The sequence below is a fragment of the Malaclemys terrapin genome, chromosome 1 (assembly GCF_027887155.1).
Source record: "Malaclemys terrapin pileata isolate rMalTer1 chromosome 1, rMalTer1.hap1, whole genome shotgun sequence".
NCBI classification, from domain to species: domain Eukaryota; kingdom Metazoa; phylum Chordata; order Testudines; family Emydidae; genus Malaclemys; species Malaclemys terrapin.
This window is the reverse complement of record NC_071505.1, coordinates 153,023,822-153,045,818: the sequence shown is the minus strand read 5'-3', so window position 1 is coordinate 153,045,818 and position 21,997 is coordinate 153,023,822. Positions and strand designations below refer to the sequence as shown.

General features: G+C 40.2%; 1 protein-coding gene across 8 annotated transcripts in view; it reads left to right on the top strand.

Annotated features, from left to right (window-relative positions):
• The window catches only part of GRAMD1C (GRAM domain containing 1C), a 77,598-nt gene that overhangs the window by 42,994 nt on the left and 12,607 nt on the right, over nucleotides 1-21,997 (top strand). For 3 of the 8 annotated variants that reach the window (XM_054043867.1, XM_054043876.1, XM_054043886.1), the window contains 5 exons: nucleotides 468-548; nucleotides 8,952-9,070; nucleotides 10,311-10,434; nucleotides 15,484-15,658; nucleotides 20,114-20,257. In XM_054043867.1, the coding sequence (XP_053899842.1) occupies nucleotides 468-548; nucleotides 8,952-9,070; nucleotides 10,311-10,434; nucleotides 15,484-15,658; nucleotides 20,114-20,257 (643 nt within the window). Of the gene's footprint in view, nucleotides 1-467; nucleotides 549-1,149; nucleotides 1,171-4,605; nucleotides 5,036-8,951; nucleotides 9,071-10,310; nucleotides 10,435-15,483; nucleotides 15,659-20,113; nucleotides 20,258-21,997 lie in introns of those variants that run through there. The other 5 variants (XM_054043933.1, XM_054043914.1, XM_054043896.1 and 2 more) reach the window with 5 other exon arrangements.

Genomic DNA, 21,997 nt, shown 5'->3' with positions numbered 1-21,997 from the left:
CAGGGGTCGGCAACGTTCGGCACGCGGCTCTCCAGGGTAAGCACCAGTTTTATTTACCTGCTGACGTGGCAGGTTCGGCCGATCGTGGCCCCAACTGGCTGTGGTTCGCCGTCCCGGGCCAATGGGGGCAGGGAGAAGCCGTGGCCCATGCCGCTTCTCGCTGCCCCCATTGGCCCGGGACGGTGAACCACGGCCAGTGGGGGCCGCGATTGCCCGAACCTGCCGCGTCAGCAGGTAATAAAACTGGCCTGGCCTGCCAGGGTGCTTATCCTGGCGAGCCGCGTGCCGAACGTTGCCGACCCCTGGTATAGACAGTGGGAATCTAGCCCTTTGTACAGGCTTCAGTAAGTGTCCTCAATAGCTGCATATCACATTGACTGCCTAGTTGTAGGTATTAATCCATTTCCCTGGGGCCATGATTTTGAGGGAATTCGATAAAGCAAGCTATCATCTTATCTTCCATACAGTTTTTCTTCACATCCTTCAGTGCTAGAGATAGAAGCTACCTCAGTATCTTCCGCTTATGGCAGAATGCACTGCTGGACAAGGTAAGGTTTTTTGTTTTTTAGGGGAGGGGGGAGTAATGTAGCTGATCAATACTATTTAAAAAAAAAAAAGGCTAAGGATCACTTTCTCTAGTGAGCACAAGACCTGCACTGGAGGCTAAATGATTTCAGAAACAGAGGTTTGGTTCTTCAAGTATTCCAATCAATAGTCGAAGTTGGGGTGGGGTGGAAGAAAGTATTGGTACTCTCCCAGGCTCCACTCACTTCAGATTCCAGAATGAGACTCCAGTCAAAGAAGATCTTCATAATATGATGATTCTTCTTTTTTCTTGCATTTACATTTAAAATGTTGTCATTATCTGCAAAGTTAATAACTCCGTTGAGATGGCAGAGCAGCTCACACCTCTTTTGGAGCTATTGTTTCAGGCTATCTGTAAACTCAGGCAGATATTACTGGATTGATTTATATTTGGTTCACATTTTTAAGGTCATCTTTGTGACCATAAGAGAGACTTTTTTTTTTTTTATGAATAGGCTTAGATTCTGGAAAACAAATTGGCATCATCTCAAGAAAAGTAAACTAGGTTGAACCCTCTGCCAACCAGCTCAATATAACCCTTGAGCTGAAAAGACACAACAAAGGTGAAGGCTGAACTACATACAGGTGTGTTTTGGCAACTTCTGCTAGGTAGCTTGATTCATATGGCAACTTGTGTACTCTTAATCGGATGATTCTTCCTGAAAATGCAATGACATGTTTGTTGCAAAGAGTCAATGCAAATAACATGCTTCTTTGGATCTCTTTCCTATAACTCACAGTTCTCGTTTTAATATTTCAAAACAGAGGCAGCTAAGCACCAAGGTACACAAATATAACATTGAAGGAGAATGTCCCCCAGAGACTTAAATCTGCTGCACTGTTTATATACATATCCTGCACGTAATCTTAGCTAACTTAGAGTTAAGGTGGCTCAAACGTGTTTAAAAGAAATACAAACACTAAAATTCAAGGAAAACACCATTTAAGGTAACATTTAACTTCCAGATCAGCCACAAATCCACATCCCTTACAAACCGAATATACTGTCACACTCATAACTCCATGTCAAACTCTTTTTCAATTCCAGCATCCAGTATAGACAACTACAATGTATCCACCCAATTCCTCACTGTCTCCTATTCAAGTGCACAATCACTCCAACCTCGTATTTTTCTTGTACTGGACACATTTTCTTGTAGATGTTACTACTACAGGAATGGGTATGGATACTGTATCTTAATCCAGCTCATCCTGGATAAAAATTGATGTTACTAATAATAAAAGGAGACAGGGGCATGTGCAGGAATTTAAATTTCACTGTTTTTGGAGGGGCGCATTCTGGGCCCTGTCCTGGGGCTGAAGGAGCTGTCAGCTCCCACCCCGGGGCCGGAGGAGCTCTGTGCCCCAGTCAATTACTGGGGAGCCTGCTTGTCTCCCCTTGTGAATGCCTTGGGAGGGAGAAAAATGATTTTCACATTGTCATGGTGGCAAGGGAAGCTGAATGAGGGGGAAGCCTATGGCATTAGAGAGCTATTGTGGCAATATTTTAAAAAATTATCTCTGTCATTAGTCAAAAAGGGAGCATTTTGAAAATTTCCTCATCAAGTTAGTCAATATTTTAAAAGTGTATGCTGTCTTAATGTAGAATCACTATTGACCTATCCGTAATATAATAAATTTCACAGATACTGAAATATATATTAGTAGCTTCACGTCCTATAGTCCCTTGGTGTCATAAATGTCCATTTGCATTTTGTTGAGGGAGAATCAGCAAAGCAAAATCTAATCAGGCATGTCATTAAAACCCTGACCAAACATAACAAAAGTGCTTCTGATTTCTAACAGAACAAGTATAACTCGTAATCAGGTTTCAGTTTTAACTCCTGCAAGTTCTCTTCCTTAGCAGTTTTGGATTTATTTTTCACTCTGAATTTTAGTTTAGTCAATTAGCTATTTTGAGCTTTCATAGAATCACAGGGTTGGAAGGGAACTCAGGAGGTCATCTAGTCCAACCCCCTGCTCAAAGCAGGACCAATCCCCAGACAGGTTTTTACCCCAGTTCCCTAAATGGCCCCCTCAAGGATTGAACTTGCAATTCTGGGTGTAGTAGGCCAATGCTCAAACCACTGAGCTATCCTTCCCCCTTTGCTGGGTACAGAATTGCTTCTGAGTGCAATTACATTGCAGGAGGCAGAAGAGAGCTTTAGGGGTGTGGGATCAAGTAGCTAGAATTCCTCTTGATGTTTCCAAGGCATACATACCAGAGCAATAGCTCTGCCACCCTTGCAGCCAACCAACTCCTCAATGCTGATGGGGGTATGTGGGGGAGTCTTTTCCCCACTCCCTTTTGAGCAGCTAGTGCTGTTGTAGAGAGCTAATTGGGAGCAGGGACTGCATTCTCCCAGGCTAATTCTAGCCATCCTTGTGCAGGGGCACAAGGGAGTATGGGAGGGAGGGGAATTTGTTGTGCTTCTCCCTCCCTACTCCCCTGCACAACTGGCCAGAATCTATTAACTTTTATCTTGAAAGTCTGCAGAGAGTCACAGAAAGAACGTCTGTTTAGTTTCTCATCCAAACTCCTATAATTGTGAAAAATGCATTCCATGCTCATTCTGAAGTATTGTAGGACAGTATCAAGAACCGCATGCTAGTGTTGGATTGTAACATGTGACCTCCTGTTCCCGAAGGAAGAACTATATTGTTTGAGCCATTCTTAAACATGTAATGTGTTAATATGAGAGTCATGAGTAAATTGCATGCATTTGTGTTCTCTTGACCCTTCCACCTGTACTTTGCCCACTAGTTCAGCTATACTTAAGATAACATCTAATGTTTCTGAGCTGCTTCAAACAGGTCCTAAAAGAACCACAAAACTGCCTGCTCCAAAAATAATTTTCTCCCTCCCAAAACTGCACTATCCTGAATCCTAGGACAGGCAGGATTTGATATTGGACCAGTGACCAGTTTAACATTCATTATCAATTACCAGAGCTATAAACAGAAGAGTTGAGAATCTCTTCTTTCCAGTGGTGTAAGACTTTTGTTTCTAGATTTAGTAGATTTTGCAATATCAGTCCTTTAATACTGCAATGTTATGAATACGAAAACTATTTTATGGAGACTTTTTAAAATGCATTAGATATTTTCTTCTCCCCCACCATGTACAGTTGGACTCGTACTAAGGCAATCTGATTTGTGAGGTAGAGGGATATGAAAAATAGTATGATTCGTCTTTTAAACTCTCTAGCACCTTTGCAAGTTGGTCTTCTAGTAAATTATGTCATAAAATAAATGATGATGTGGTATGATGTCAAGATTTTATTAGCAGCAGAACTGCCTGGTTTCATCCCAGCTTTGAAATCTGTGGAAGAAAAATCCTGTATAGGATCAACATCTATATATAAAATGCAAGGTGGTATTGTTACTATGTAAAGCACAAAAACTTGCCTGCTGTTAAACTGTAATAGACAAGTGACATAATTCAGCACTGAACAGATAAAGGTAGCAAGAACACTTTCTCTTTCAGTGTGGTTGGGCATAGTATGTCCTGCTTTTCCTTTTAAAACTCATGCTGTGGCACATGCGTGTACTGACAGCAGTGAAAAGGTTAAATGAAGAGGCCTGATAAGAGAGCTGTGCTAGCAATGCAGGAATGTCATCAAAAAAGAAGGTTCTCTCCTTGCAGTAAACAGTGGCTTAACCTGCTTTGAATGGAGCTATTAGTGACAAAAGCTGCAGCTTCTGAAGCCACTCCCTTGAGAAGCAGTGTGTTAGATTCAAGGCATTCTTTAATGTCTTTAGATATTTAAAATACTGCTTGAATGAATGGGCATTGTAAAACTCAAAATGTGTTTAAATAAGTCTGTCTCCAGCTGTCTCTTGCTATAAAGGAACTTTAAGTGCAGTTTAATATGTCTGGGAGAGGAAAGGAAAACCAGACTGTGTCTTTAACAAACCCTGCTTACCTACGCTTCCTTAGTGGGAGCGGCCTAGGAACTGGTCCGGAATCTAGCACAACTTCCAGTTCTGCAGGCAAACCAACCCCCTTGTGAACAGGTCTGATACTGCCAAGCAGGAAGTTACGGAGAAACAGGTTTGAAAGAACAGCACAGTCCATCTTCGACAAGGCAAAGATACGTCTTAATAAACAACAATGTAAGCAGCCTGCTTACCCCACGAGTTTTGCCATTGTGTAGTGGAGTCGTCTTCATGTTGACAGCTCAAGGCCCATTGGGTCTTGATTAGAGCCAAACTAGCATGGGCTGGGAATTGTTCTTCTGAGTTTTTGGACTTGCTTGTTAGCCATGCAGCCCATTGAGTTCATCTGCTTCACAGAAAACTCAGCCCTTTGGGGTGAAATTACGTACTTCTGAATGCAGGAGAGTTCTACAACCCCAGAAGCACAGGTTGCTGTCTTTTGGTGCGATCCTGTTTCCTGAGCATCAATATGAAGTTGGCTAAGTAGGTGAGGAGTTTGAGAATTGAAAATGTAAGGTTCTCCCCACTTTCTGTTGAAAGGGACACAGAGCAAATGTGATTAAAAACCGTGCTTTCATAATCAGAAATCTGCTAGTAGCCTTAATAAATCAATAGTTGTTGAAGCTGAACATTTTAAAATATAACTTCCAAATACATTCTGCATTTGTGGAAGTCTTAAGATATAATAGTAATAAGAAAAATCGTGTGTGTGTGTGTATATGGGTATATATATATATATATATATATATATATATATATATATATATATATATATGGATTGCTACATATTCGGGCTTATGTGTTACCTTTTTTGTATCTTTAAATTGCTGTCACTATTGCAAAACCCTGCAATTAGAGTAAGCAGAACAATGGTGTCTTTTTTTTAAAATGTATTTAATGCACCGATATTTTGATTTTCACCGATAATGATTTTTCTTGTAAATTGTAAATTGTTCTTACGTTATTACTTCATCCATAATGTTTGATTCCATTGATCTATATGGATCATGGCTGATACACAGTTTCCAGCTTCTTTAGAGACCATTAATGACACTCTTCTTTCACATCCATAAACTACTTATGCCTTCTTTCCCACTTTTTTCGAGTTCTTTTCAGCAAGGAAAATGGACTTTGAGACTGGTTATTTATTTTATGGATATGGAGTTAAGTGTCTGGATCCTTTCTCTTTTTCTTACCCTTCTTGAGAATACCTGAGAGCACAGGTCAAAGTGTGAATTTTATTGGTGGATGGGGAAATCTGGCTCAATTTCTTAACAATGAAATGAAAAACCTAGCACTGGACTTCTATAAAGGAGGTATCTGAGCACATTTCTAAGATTCCCCTCACCCTTCCCGAGAGTAATAGCCTTGTGTATTCATAAGAATAACCATACTGTCTCATATCAGTGGTCTGTCTAGTCCAGTATCTTGTCTCTGGCAGCTGTCAGTACCAGATACCCGCGTCTGACGAAGTGGGTATTCACCCACGAAAGCTTATGCTCCAATACATCTGTTAGTCTTAAAGGTGCCACAGGACTCTCTGTTGCTTTTTACCAGATAATAGTAACTTACTATTTAGGTACACCTCTACCCCGATATAACACGAATTCAGATATAATGCGGTAAAGCAGCGCTACTGGGGGGCGGGGCTACACGCTCTGGTGGATCAAAGCAAGTTCAATATAACGCGGTTTCACCTATAATGCGGTAAGATTTTTTGACTCCCGAGGACAGCGTTATATCGGGGTAGAGGTGTAGTTCTGTCCATCTGTAAAACTCAGTGTTTTACAGAAGTGTGTAAGCTTCATGCGGAAACTGAGGCACATATCTTTTACACGACTTACCCAAAGTCATAAGGGAGTCACTGGCACAGCTGTGAAAAGAACCCAGATCTCCTAAGTTCTAGTCTAGTGTCCTATCCTTTAGATCTTGAGAGGGAAGCAGATGGTTCTTCTGTTCTAAGAATGTCCAAGAAAACATTCATGACAAGTGAAGAAACACTGAAGTGTGGCCATTAATACATTAGTTGCATTTTAAACTGTGTATATTACTTTTCAAAACGTTGTATGCATATGATTTATTTGTAGCTGAGTGCTAACGGTATATGGGGTCTTTACTGAGCATGGGGCAGACAGGGTACAATGTTTAAAAGTGACTTAGGCACTTAGAAACCTAAATCAGACAATGAGACTTCAGCTCCTAAATCCCTTTTGACAAATGTGATGAGGAGTTTGACTAAACAGGCACACTGAGGAAAATTAATCTGAGTTAACTGGAGGTGTGAATTAAAGTGGATTAATTCAACCCTGTTCGGACACTTTTATTCAGAATTAGTGACCTTCATTGAGTTCACTTTGGAAGTGAATAAAGCTACATTGAATTAAGATCATGGTAATTCTGAATGTCATTTAAGCACTTTTGACAAATTTACCCAAGGTGCCTGTCTTGATCTGTGTTTGTATTCTAGTATTTATTTGTATTGCAGTGTCACCTAGAGACTCATATCAGGCTCAGAGCCCTATGGTGCTAGGTGCTGTACGAACATATTAAAGGGACAGTTCCTGCCCTGAAGAGCTTGTGATTAAATACACTGTGATTTGTTATCAATAGTTTGCACAAGTACTACTTTGTCTGTGACCGATTACCAGCACCAGATGATGGGACTCAGTACCCAGTGCATTGTGGATGCTACCAGAAATAAATATTTATAAACTATAGAGACTGAGGATGCACAGTAAGTGGGCTTTGAGGAGCTATTTGAAAGAGGAGGGATGTGTTTTATTGCACTGGGATAAGGAAGCATTTCAGACATATGAGGGCAACATGTTGGGAAGGTGCAGGGATGAGTGGGAGTAAGGGAGTGGCTAGAGAGAGCCTTGGTATTTATGGACAGACTTATGAAACCATTTTTCTGCCACCTTTTGTGTTCAGTGATCACACCTCTATGCCCAGAAGCAGTTTAAGGATTTGGGGACTTTCAAATCACTCCTTCAAACAAGCTTTTCGCTGTGCATCCTCAAAGCTATTACTAGAAACAAATAGCAGTATTATTATTTAGTACAGTGATAGAGTGCTGATCTGTTGGATCTGCTACCCTAACCTGTGCTAACCTTTCATAAAGTGACACTTATCTGATTTTTGTTGTTGGCGATTTCTATTAGATTAGACTATAAACTCTTTGAAGGGATTGTCTCCTATGCTGTGTTTCCACTGTGCCTCATACAAGAAGGCTTAGATCCTGATTGGGACCTGTAGGCATTACTTGAATCCAAACAACAAATAATAGTAGTTCCTAGAATGTAAGCAAATTAGTGAAAGGCAGCTTGCCTGCTTTATGTTCTCTAGAATGCCCAGTTCAACGTAGGCGGTCTCATAGAACTAACACAACCTTGTGTGTAAAATATGAATTTAAAAGGGATAGTTGTCCAAATAAGCTTTATGGTTTGTGTACTATGGTGAATTCTAGTGCATCATAGGCATTGACTGCTTACTCCTTACATCTCCCCTGTGAGGTTGGTAAGTGTGATCATCCTCATTTTGCAGATGGGGAAATTGAGGCATGGAGAGAAGTGACTTGATAAAGGCCACCGAGGTAGTCTGTTTAGAGCAGGGATTTGAATGTAGCAGTCCCTTGTGCTTAGTCACTGACTAGACCAGGGTTCTCAAACTGGGGGTCGGGACTCCTCAGGGGGTCGCGAGGTTATTACATGGGGGGTCGTGAGCTGTCAGCCTCCACCCCAAATCCCGCTTTGCCTCCAGCATTTATAATGGTGTTAAATATATAAAAGAGTGTTTTGAATTTATAAGGGGGGGGTCGCACTCAGAGGCTTGCTATGTGAAAGGGGTCACCAGTACAAAAGTTTGAGAGCCACTGAACTAGACCATTCTACCTCTCGAGCTGCTGAACTGTCTTGTTATTCAGCGAAGAAGCCAGCTGAGCTGCAGGCAATTTGGCTGGGAGGGAATTTGTGATACCCCATTGTCAACAGTGGCAGCCTGAATGATGAGGCTCAAGTCAAGGGACTGTGACTTTATAGTTTTCATGAGCCCCAAAGGGCAGCTCTGGGCAGCTGTTTGGGGGTTGGGGTGGAGGGGTGGAATGGGAGTAACCTGTGAAATTAAGGAAAAACCAGTCATGAATTTTCAGCTCTAGTGATCAGTTTATATTGGGTGATGTTATCAAGCCTGTTTTGGCTAGAAGATTAGCTATTTAAAAATGGAAGCTGAGAGTCTCCTTTATATTTCTAAAGAGGGCTACCAAGTGCAGTGGGGTCTAAAATGGGTGCTGTTTGTTAGGCAAGAAGCTTTCTTAAAAATAACAGGGAAGGATCCAGATATGTCTGGGGTCAAATAATCTGTTTGTGAACAGGTAGAAGAAGTAGCTCTTCACTGCAGCTTTTGACCAACAATGTGCTTTCTCTTTTCAGAGACTGACCAAACAGGAGTTCTGGCAACTGGTACAACAGAGCTATGGCTCTGAGCTGGGCCTGAACAGTGAGGAGATGGAGAGCTTTTACTCCTCCTCTGAAGACAATGGACAATCTAGGTAAGAAGATACTACGGATACTTATCTTTTATGGAAATAGAAAACTGTTTCCACAACTCTGTCTTAAAATCCTCCTTCAAAATTGCCTCCATTACTGGCACTAATCTGTACGCATTTTAGCAGCCTTAGCAAAGGGGCTGAAGTACTGACTAGGCATAAAGACTCGATTGCCTTCGCTCTATTGTAGGTTGAGCAGAACTGAGACCCCCTTAGTGTGGAGAAGTAAGAGGAAGCTCGTGTTTCCATAGCTTTTCCTGGTTCTGTTCAGGTAAAGGAATCTAGGAATTGTGTGTCATATTTTTAAAAAATCCCATATTGTATTACTAATGCCACTTTAGATTGGGGATTCTCAATCTTCCCCATGCTAGAATCTAGTCAGGCCCATCATCCTAGTAAGTAGTATGGATATTGCTGAGGGATTATGACCCTCTGCTACCTTTTCATGAACCCCAGGTTGAGACCCTCTGTCTTAGATTATTAAAACTGAAACACTTAAAACTGCTGCTTTATTTTTCACCATTTTACAGTTGGTTAATTATTATTATTGGCCAATGAAAGTGGATTTATCAGTGTCTCTTTCTGGTTCTGATACAGTTTATTTGACTACTTCAAATGACCTGGAGCAAAATTGTTAATTTTCAGCTTTACTCTTTAAACAATGTGGTTTTAATTTTCTACATGCCCTTAGATGGGCATGTCTTATAAAAGTGAACAAAAATTAATGAATGCACTAACACTTAGTGCTGTTGTGTTTTGAATGAAAATGCTGAGGAAATGTGTATATCCCCAAAAAAGCCCCGCCTGTTTATTTTTAATGTTTCGTAGTATAATCTTCAAAATATTTTGACATAGGATGCTAGAAGGATGGGTGTAAGAAAAATGCCTATTATAATAATAATTAAAAGGACAAAACTTTTCAATTTGAGGCCTAAGATACTTTTATCTCCCTACCATCCACAACATTAACTTTCTCCCTTGGTTCACCATAGCCTTGATTTATTAACTTTCCAGACACACTGCTAAACCAGGGTTTTCTCACAGGCACTTGGGGACAGGGTAGCTTGATGGGTTAATGAACTGAATGTGGGATGACTGAGCTGGCAGTCTTATGTGGCAATTCAATTAATGGTTTGTAATGCATGTTTTTAAATTCAATAAATCTCCAAAAGTATGAGTTTGGTGCCATAAATCCTAAGAAATTAAATTAACACTGTCTTTATTATCTTTTTGCTTTGGACAGATCCAGCATTTGTGATGATTCTGGAGACAGAGATGAAAAATTACCCAAAGCAATCCGTGAAATTCATGAACCCATCATTCAGATAATAGAGGCAGAGCCATTCCATGGAAACACACTGACAGGAGTAAGTATTTAGAAAGCCTCTCTTGCTGTACTTAACAAATACAAATGTGTAAATCATACATCCTTAAGTGTGTGTATATGAGGACACTCCTTCTCCTACCTATGAAGGATGTGAAGATGAGGACAGTTTAGAAGATTTTAGCATCTGGAGGTGAATGGGTTAAGATCAGTTATTCATCTTTCAGTGTTTTAAGACTTTTGCCCTGCTGGCTGCTAGCATTCACATGAAATGGATTGTTTGTAGTTCTGATCACTTTTGAATTTCTTTTACTTAAATGATACATTTATTATCTGTACAAAGAGGATAATTATATTTATCCATCTTTATAGAGCACTTTAAGATCTAGAAATGAAAAGTGCTCCATAAAACCTCTTATTGTCTTTTTTCCATTTCTATGTTCAGACCCACTTGCCTGATATTTTTGTTCCAGATTAGAATCTCCTCACACTTCCCTATTATTATTCTAGGTGTAAGGATTTGTTAAAAGAACTGAGCTTAGAGAGAGGATTGGACTACTGGGGGAACAGATTGACCTAGAGATTGGAGTGTGTGGGATAAGTTAGACCTACCTAGGCTTTAGGTAAGACAAAGTGTGTGTATAGACTTTGTAGTTTTAGCCCTTTTCTCAGAATGCTATGTTCCTATGGATAAGTAATACTTTGAAAGAAACTATTCTGAGTCCCTGCATTGTACTGGTCACAGCTCAAAAAGGGAGGTCTCTTACACTGCTAAATGCATTTGGGCCTGCTGAGGAATCATGTATGGTGAACAGGTGCTGTAGCCTAGGGTGGGAGAACCGTGGGATTCCACCCTGAGAGGAGTGGAGGTGCAGGACCTGTCATTTGAAAGCGTGTGCTCAATGGAGACCCAACAAGGGAAAAAGTTACGGCTAACCCTGTAACTATGAAAGTGCCTTTGAAAATCTCACCCAGTAGTGCCATTTTGATGAATATAGGCTCCAATCCTATGCACAGGCTCAATTTGTTGAAGTATATTTCTTCGCATCTGAGCTCATTGAAGTTTGAGAGAGATGAATCTGGGGTATTTGATTATTGCATAACTTACAAAATGTATGACAGATCTATTTAGGTATACATTTTGTGTGGTATTTGCTAGAGTAGTTGAGTGACAGAATGCAGATATTTCAGGATTACAGAATGAATAGAGAGTTTCAGTAGTTATTAAAGTATTGCTGCCATAAGATATCTTAGTAAATCCATGAAAACTCATGATGACCTGAGGTGACCTGCAAAAGGGGAAAAACTGACTCGTTCCATTTTTGCTGCTTTTTGATGTATAAAGAAGGACTGAACCTTTTTTCCCCAAAAGAAAATTAAAAAAATAAAGGGCTGAAGGATTCTTCTTGTTTTTTCACATGAGAAATTCAGATCTTGTCTGCTCCTGAAGAACCTATGGAGAACTGGTAGGGTTTTGACATCATAGGAACTAATGTGATGTGATATATGTATGGTGTATATTTTAGCTCCCATTACACATTTGAGTCATCCATGGAGATCTCAGAAAAACAAGACGCCGACAATTGTGATTGTTTTCATAGATGTTAAGAATAGAAGGGTCCTCTGTAATCATCAAGTCTGGCCTCTAGCATAACCCAGACTGAAGAATTTCTCCCAGTTACCCCTGTACTGAGCCCAGTAACTTGCAGGAGGAGGAAAAATATTTCATGCCTTATTTATTCTTCCTAAAGAAGAAAAACAAGGGAAAAGTACAGCATTTCCCACCCTTTGCAGGCCACCTTTAATGCTGTTTAAATACAGCAAATATTTGCCAGGTTGTGCTTTTGAATGGAGTGTTTTTGCTCCCATTATTATTCCAGGTGGTATTTCCAGTTACATTAATAAATCCATCCAATGCATGTCTTCTGAATCCTACATGCATCCTGCAGACAGGTCACAATGATGTGAGTTTATTTAATAATAAATATTTCAGTAGCCATAAGGAAATAGGCCATCAGCATACAGCATGACGGCTCCTTGATCCTCACAGTGAGAGAGGTCCGGAAAGTATAGCCTGGTTCTAGTAAGCCCCATGGCAAAAGATTCAAGGAAGAATGAAGAGTATTGCAACTTCATCACCATTTATGACAAATCCCACTTGAGTTTTTGGGGGGAGGGAGAGCGGGCAGTGTCAGACCTCTGCAAACAGGACTTGCCCCAGGGTCTTGAACAGCCATCTCTGCATTCAAGTCTGTCTTCAGTTTTACTATGATTAACCTTTAGTGATACATTCTAATACTTTCATAGTTGATATAATGTAATCTCAAGAACATTTCAAGGGCTTTTGTATCCCACAGTTAATGTTTGTTTCTGCTTGACAAACTAGGACTTTGTTTTTATTAACTCTCTAATTTTTTTTAAAAGAAAGTGTGCAGCCTTTGTGTGCACCATCAGTCGTGGTTTTCTTTTAAAGCACAGTGCATCTAACAGTATACACCAGTCTGTTGCCTAATTTTCCCTGCCGCCAGAAATTGGTGCACAGCCATCAAGACTCATGGTGCTGTTCTCCTTGACAAAAATTGCATGCACTGATCCCCATTCTTGGACTCTACTAGGCACTAGTAGCACCAAGAAAGTCTTAGGAGAAGGTTTGCCAAGCTTGGTGCCAAATTTGGGGTTTCAAAGAGATGTACGACACCACCTCCCTCACTGTACATTTTCAGCTCCTCTTGAGGATCCATGGAACCAATAGACTATGTATGTGCCTCCTACTGCTTTTTGATTTTTAGTGGCAGGTGTTGTTGTTTTTTAAAGTTAATATTTCTCTTTAGCCCTTGTCTTAGGTGTTATGGCTGAAAGGTACGAGAAATCTGGGTTTATAAGGCATATGTCATGCATGCATAAAAAAAATCTCTCGTTGGCCAGTATGTCTTGGGAAGGGCTTTCTTCTCAGAAGTGTCATGCTTAACCCGTTGCCTTGGGTGGTTTAAACTCCCCTGTCTTCTTCAAATCCATGGTCTCTGTCAAAATACCATCAGAATAAGAATTCCTTGTATCTGTATCAGGTGTGGAAAGATGGATAGGACCTTTGTCTGCTATCTGCACAAAAAGTGCTTGCCACAAATGGCTGCTTCATCACTCTCCTCACCCAGACTGGAGAATCTTGATGCTGAAATACTGATGCACTGAATTATTTTTCCCCCCTCCCATTGTCCTACTTCTTCCTTTGCACTACATTGTGTTGCATGGAATTCACTAATTGCTTCCGATTCAATACCAGTATCTGATTAATTTGCTTCCGTAATTCAATTTTCCCTTTATTTTGGTGTTGGAAATACCTTGCCTTTTTATATTGACTTCACAAATTCAGTGCTGGCTTTTATGCCTTTCAGCCATCCAGCTTTGTACTTTTGAATCTCTCAATCACCCAAGATATGTAAGGTCAGGTCTACATTTTGATAACAGACCGCAAAGGAACATTCGAGTGCTACAGAAAATTGTGATGATGGTTCACGTAGATGAGCTCTTCCTTATGAATCAGTACTGAATTAATCTTCCAATATGGTGGTAAGACAGATGAGTTAAAATCATGTAGGAAGAGAGCTTGATCACATTATGCGCCACACATCAGAGCTACAAAGTTTAAGGCCATATAGTGCTCTTGATCCACAACCAATGTCCCACTGAAGATAGTGAGAAGTTTGCACAGAGACTGAGGATAGAATATGGCTCTTATGTAGGAACTATACCAGTAGGAGGACCACCATTCCTGCCCTTTCTTTGGCTGTGTTGTTTGCAGTTAGCAGATTTGCATGCCCAATCTCTATAAATGTATGCAAATTAGAATGATAGAACAATAGAAATGTAGGACTGGAAGGCACCTCAAGAGGTCATCTAGCCCAGTCCCTTGCACTGATACAGGATCATCCCTGACAGGTATTTGTCTAACCTGTTCTCAAACCTCCAATGACAGGGATTCCACAACCTCCCTTGGAAGCCTGTTCCAGAACTCAACTATCCTTATAATTAGAAGGATTTCCCTAATGTGTAATCGAAATCTCCCTTGCCACAGATTAAGCTCATTACTTCTTGTCCTACTTTCAGTGGACATGGAGAACAATTGATCACAGTCCTGGACACAATACTCCAACTGAGGCTTCACCAGTGCTGAGTAGACCATGACAATAAACTCCCGTGTCTTACATACGACACTTGTGTTAATACTCTCTAGAATATTAGCCTTTTTTGAAACTGAATCATGTTAACTCGTGTTTAATTTGTGATCCTAGCTGGGGGGGGAGGGATAGCTCAGTGGTTTGAGCATTGGCCTGCTAAACCCAGGGTTGTGAGTTCAATCCTTGAGGGGGCCACTTGGGGATCTGGGGCAAAATTGGTACTTGGTCCTGCTAGTGAAGGCAGGGGGCTGGACTCGATGACCTTTCAAGGTCCCTTCCAGTTCTAGGAGATGGAATATCTCCATTATTATTATTATTATTATTATTATTATATAACCCCTACATCCTTTCCTGCAATACTACTGCTTAGTCAGTTATTCCCCATCTTGTAGCTGTGTATTTGATTCCCCCTCCCCTTTCTAAGTGTAGTACCTTGCATTTGTCTTTATTGAATTTCGTTAGGTGTGCAGTTGCTTGCCTGAATTTCTAGAATAGTCTGGCCCCACAAGTGCCATAGTTCGGGTTCAGAGTCAAGTCATGAGGAGTCAGTCAGTCAATAGGATTGATAGGATAATTCACACCTTTGAGTGTCTCAAATGGTGCTGCATCATTTCACTCTTGAAAGGTTATCTTCACAGCAATAGTGGCTAGGAACTGATTTCAGCTGAAAGCTCCCATTTGGCAGAATCTGCCTCGGAGCTATATAAATAGATGAGGGAGGCTGGATCCAGAGAAGGAATTTCACAGTCCAGTGTTAGGGGCAGTACTTGCCCCAGGTAAGTGGTAAATAGAATTTGGACAGCTAGTTTGTTTACACTTGTCAATTGTAACTTTTTTTTTTAACTAAGGTTGTATATAAAATGTTTATGAAGGTTATTACAGTCAATTATACCATTTGCTGATGGCTTTTCCCATAGGGGTCTGAGCAGGAGGAATCCCAAAATGAGAAACAGGACAAGAGGAGCCCTCAGTTGCCTTCAGAAAATAAACCAGTTAAGCTAGAGAGACACAGGCTCCCAGCACAGTCCCTGGAGCCGATCGAGAATGAGAATCTTCTGGAGAAGAGCAGTGCCTCAGATAGCGAGGAAGAAGGTAAATAGCTGCTCATTTAGAAATCCAACTGAGAGCCGTAACATGACTGTAATCTGGATCTCAAAATACTCTACAATCCCCCAGGAGGAAATTATATGTCAGAGCTGCTTGAACATTTTCTGACCAAACTTGGTTTCATCAGAAAATATAGCTTTTGACAAAACCTTATCTTTTTACAGAAATTCATCTTCCAAAATGTTTATGAAATGACAATTTTTTTGGGGGGGAGGGGGAGTTTTAGAGTTTTGAAATTGGGGGGTTTCCCCACTTTTTGACTTTTCCAGCTTTTCCCAACAAGAAAGCATGTGGGAGGGAAAGCGTTTCCGCACATTTTTGAAACTTTTTCAATGGGAACATTTTCACAAGGGGATTTTTCTCTCTGATTTTCACAGAGAACAGTGCCTGTTTTCCATTTAATTCTAGTAATTATCCCAATTGTAAAGATGTGGGCTGGGAGGGAGGGGAGAGGAACTGAGTCAGAGAGCAGGGAGAGATTTGTCCAAGATCACACAATGCATCTGTGACAATGTCAGGAACATAACCCAGATCACTGTGGTTGCCCAATATTGACACTCCCTTGTAACCAAAAAACCCCAACAAAGCTCAAAAATAAATTAATAAAATCTAATTAATAAAAAATGAAACCCCCAATCCCAAATGGTGTTTACCTCAGAAAGGGAGAAGTGCCAGAGACTGCATATGACTCCAGGGACTTCACTTTTTGTTAGCAATTTTACATGGAAGGCACCCACATGGTACCATGACGGGCAGCAGTAAAAAACCCTAAGATGGTACACAGAAAATAGACTAGCCTGTCTTTTCAGTTACTTAACTATGTACAACAGAGGGACAGCTGTAAGTGTCTTGAATTCTTTGTTTAAAATCTTAAGACACACGTATTAATTATCTTTTTTGGATTTAATTTCCACTTTTAAAAATGAGGGTTGGGATGAAAGAGAGAATATAACTGTCTCTACGCAAGTGTTTGCTTGAATGTGTGATGTGAGAGCCAAGTAAGTGCACTGAATGTTTGATTTTTCTCACAGGTAGGTGGGATCACACATTTGAAATTTGGGATGACTGAAATAAGTGCAGTTGCATTTGTTTGGGTGTGCGTGTTTCCAGATCCACAGTACACATGAGAAACAGGAGCTGTGTATCTCAATACATTGTTTATAATGTTGTTAAAAGCATATTCTGTGTTTAGTATACAAATGTCAAATGCTTATAGCTTTGAAGTTTTAAAATCTATTTGAGTTATCTAAAATTTAAAAAAAAATTGAAGCTTTTTATTAGTGGGAAAACAGGGTTTTCCTTTCAGTGTTGACTCAGAAATCATACACAAAATTTTAAATTAATATCACTTTTGAGATGAGATCGATCATGTGAGTTATCAGCCCAAACATGACTAATATAACTGGTGCAATCCTAAAATGTGGCATGTCTGGCCTGCATAATTGTGCTTATTCGTTCTATCACCCTCCTGTCTGTGAAGAGGTTTCCATGATTTTGAGTCCAGTTGTTTCAAGGGCTCTGTTCTCTGTGCACAACGTTGGTGATATTTTTCCAGTGGAGTGGAAATCTGTTTGGTTCCTTATCTTTACCCCAGCTGTTTCTGGTTGCCAGGTGTCTCTGTGTATACAGTATGGCTGATATATTTTTTTCCATTGGAGTAGAAATCAATTTCTCATTTGTTTGATATGCCCTGGGCTTGTCAGTTTGGCTTCTTCAGAGTTCATTGCTCTGGCATGTATTATTTTGGGTTTCTTGTTCTGCTGTTAGGAGTTAATGGGATTTGAGCTGAGGCATTGGTTGAAAGGAGAGCAATTAGATTTTGAATGTCTTCCCAATTGTCTAACCTGTAGATGAGGGATTAGGGGGTTTTTATTCTTTTTTTTAAATTTATTTATTTAATTTTGTGCAGCAAACCTTATAGGAAACCTTATAATGTAATGGGTCTGATTCCGCATTGTCCAGCAGAGTCTGTTGTCATTTACATTGGTGCAAAGTATTGCAAATGCTACCAAGTCCAAGTGGTAGCATTTTATATTCACTTTGCACTGGTGTGAATGACCACATAAAGTACTGGGTACCAGAGAATCAGGCTGTTGTCTCCAAGTTGAACCAGGACATTTGAGGTGATGGGTTTATGCTAGGTTTTGGTTATACAATGTAATTTTTATTTTTCATGTAATCTGTTCAGGCCAAAATATGCATGCAATTGCACTCCATATTCTTGCCTTACAGGCTTAAAAACTGAGGAGCTAGAGTGATACATTAGGCTAGCAAACTAACTTTTCACTTGTAGAATCTTTATTTCAAAGCCTGATCCAGGATGTTAGTAAAATGAGTTTGGTGCCCACATACGGGGTATGTGCTTATGACAAATTATCACTACATGGTCCAGCACAGGACATGCCCAGGACTGGAAGAGCAGAAAAAAAACCTACCTAAAATTTGTTGGTGCATAACAACTCATATTACTTATGCTGGTTAGGAATCCTCAAATGGTCTATATCATCCTTAATTAATCACCGCTAACCAGCATTTTACATTGACAGTGTCCCTTTAATAAATATAGTCTCGATCTATCTATCTGTGTGTGTGTGAGAGAAAGAGAGAGTTAGTGAGTTAGAGGTACTGTTTCTGCCCCCAAATCTCTGACAAAGTTACTGGGTTTGTATAATCACATGTAAAAGTGTTTCTCCCCCACTGCTGTGTGAATAGACCCAGACAAACCAACAAATTTTAGGTAGGTTTTTTTTCTGGGAGATGTTAAAATAAAGTATCTGACTCCCTGTAGATCAGCTTGCACCCGGTTGTTCAAAATGGATGTTTATACCAAACTGTATAAAGCTTGCTCTCTCTCTATGAGGACGGTAAATAGGCAGTACAAAAGGCAAGAAGCGGGTTAGAGTTAGATGTTAAAGCTGTATAAGCTAACATGATAAATGTAAAGCTCACCCAGAGTCCGGGCTCCGATGGCATTTACGTGGAACTCTACCCAGAGTAAACACTGAAAAATGTCACTGTGTAGGCTGTAAACACTCCCTGACGTCCTGGCTCCTTGTAATGTATTCCAGTGCAGAAAAATTCTTACCATAGTGAGTAATCGCTTTACAGAATTGGTTGGCTAAATGGGCATCTCTGTAAACATGATCTTGATCTTCTGGTCTACCCTGTACTTACAACTGGAAAAGCATATTTTGTAATCAGAACATATCACAGGAAGAGAAGTGCATGTGTTTATGTAAACCTTATTTTAGTCTCCTGTTTAGGATGTAAATAGGGCATTCAACTTTGAATTTGGGACCCCAGAAGTGCAAATGTGATGGTATCATAAAGGTGATTTTTGTTTGGGTCACTTGTCTGCGTATCACAACTGGAAGTTTTGAATAGGACAGATACAGGACTAGAATACTAGCTGGCTGAAAGCATTCTCAGGGGGAGGGCATGGGGGAGGGGAGGTAGAGAATAGATTACGAGCTGCCAAGGACACCAGCCTCCCTTTAAACCATCCTCCTCCCCCCCCCTCCCTGCTATCATATCTGAAACCTCAAAAGCTCATTCCTGCCTGGTAGCAAAGAGTGAAGGCAAAAGCAAGTAGCCCAGTAGCTAAAGAATGAAACTCCGCAGTGGAGCAGCACTGGGGCTCCATAGAGACAGCAGGACAGTGGATGCGGGAGCAGGAGAAAGCATCTCCTCACAGCTCTGTGTTAATGGGGGATGAGGGTAGGGCAGGTACCAGTGCCCGACCCAGGATTACAGGGTGGGAGCATATGCCCTTCATACAGACACACATGGTAGGTGAGGAAGGTATTTTTTGTTAGGGGCAATATTTTTTTCCAAATTAAAAAAAAAAAAAAAAAAAAGCCAATGAAATATGTTTTACAAGTAGTTTCCTGCAGCACTTACACAGCAAACATTGTAGCATCCTGCAAGAGTATGGCAAGCTGAAAACCAGCTGGACTAGAAAACCACCCTGACTACATTGTCTAGGTTGAGTGATGTATACAATGCAAATAGCTGGCCTAGAGTAAATAGTGACAAGTAAATCAATAACATAGTATTCCTTCTATTCTAATCCCCTCAGATGGGTCTAGGAGGGCTGGTAACGCATTTAAGAAAGATTTTTAACCTGACAGGGACCATGTTATTGAAGGAGTAAGTGATGCTGCTGAAAGGGACTGATTGTCACCAACTGAGGCTTTCTACATGGAAAAGTACTGGTGAAAGGACAGGTGATGGGACTGGTTGAAAGACCAGCTCTAGGCTGTCTCATAATGGTCAATACTGTGCTGTTAGGATTGTGGGAGTGGAAGAGACATGTGGATTAATGTTTGGTTATTGGTTGAGCCACAACAGAGGATCAAGCATTAAAATGTCTTTTTTACTGTTGGCAGATGATGGGTCCCATCCATTTCCTTAACCTGTTCCTCTCCATTTCCTTATCAGCCAAGGAGACTGTCCCTGAGAATGACCTGCACGGGAGACTCTTTATTAATAGAGTTTTCAATATCAGCGCAGACAAGATGTTTGAGATGCTTTTCACCAATTCTCATTTCATGCAGAGATTTCTCAACACCAGGAATATAGTAGGTAATATAGTTTCCCCTTTCAATTCATGTAAAGATTTATGCTAGAAAAAATTACATTCTCAATCTTGGTGAGAGAAGTGTTAATGTAGTCGGAGATGAATAACCAAAGCTCAGCAGATTCTGCCCATAAAGGGGGAATTAAACCTGCTTTTAAAGATAAGGTTCTGCTTTGAAAATGACTACGTAAACCTGGCCCTTTCCTTCTCCCTGTGTGTGTTAAGACTCAAAGCTTTGACCGAAGTAATAAGTGTTTACACTTTTACTTCTTTTTGCCAAGTTCAGCTCTAGGACAATGAGCTGGAGTCTCTTCTACCTACTACATCAGCATCAGAATTGCTAGCTATGTTCCAGTGACAGGACTAATCAGTTACATCTATACTACCTCACTGACAACAGCTAGCACAAGTGTAACTGAGGGAAGAATGTGACGGTAATAGGGTTGGCCAGGAGTAATAATGGCAGGATCTTTTTTACAAAATCTTTCTTCTTCAAAATGAAAAGAAATCTAACTGAACTACCAAGGTGTGTACAAGATTAGATTGATTAACTTCATGGATTTTATCACTATAACCTATGTGTGTCCTCACCCCACACCCTCTTTATTGTTTTAACTCCACTCATTATGTCCTAGATAACATCAAATCTTAATTTCTTTGGAGCAAGGACCATATCTTTCTATCTGTGCTGCACTTTGTCTAGCATGTTTTTGGTGCTGTAAAATAATAATGCTTATACAAGAGTCAAAAAAAAAAATGAGCTTGACTTTTAGAGAGGAGGGTGTGTGTTCAGGACTGTCAGAAAAACATTTTTTATTTATAAAATGAGTGTGCTTGTTCTGGAGTTATTGAGACAATGAACACAGAAACAATACCCTCTTTACATTCACTTTTCAGAGTAGAACCTTCACAGTACATATTAATGTTACAACATTAAAATCAATCACATATTAAATTATTTAAAGTCTCTGCTTTATTGATTAGGGTATTGGCTCAATAGTTTTTTTTTTTTTTTAAATCATGTTATATTCAAGTAATAGTAAAGTTCATACAGTTTGCACGTAGAATAAATCATTGCATCCTCCTAAATTAACACTCACAGGCTTTAATTTTCTGGGCAAGTAAATTTTATTTATTGAGATCATAGAAACAGAAGATAAAGTCCAAAAGAGAGTAATATTTGTTCAGTGTCAGATTTTAAGGCAAATCAGCAAGAGCTATCTCACTAATGCTAATGAACTTTATAACCTCCATCCTAGGCAGATGGAACACAGTGTAGCTTTTCATTTAAAGCCTTTCTTTAATTTTTCCCATGGTCTATTCTGCTCTTCTAGCATCTAGCAGACATGAGAGTCCAGAAATACTGGTCAGTGTTTCTGTCACTTTTCCCTATTCCTGTAAATTACCAACCATCTGGATTGGTTCCAGGCTGGCCTTTCCACTGGAAAACTCCTATGTCCAAAAGCAAGAAAGGAGTTACAAGCAGAAAGTGACAAGACCGTGTGTGTGTGGAGGTATTCCCTCCTCCTCCTCCAACACACTTCCGAATTCTGACCTCTAAACACTCAGGCCCCATTCTCCATTTCCTTACCTTTGTGTTCTTGTTTACACCTATTCAGAGTTGGTGTGAAATGGTCTCCAATCAGAGTGATGGTGTTTTGCAGTCACTGACATTTAACAGGTTTCAGAGTAACAGCCGTGTTAGTCTGTATCCGCAAAAGGAAGAACAGGAGTACTTGTGGCAC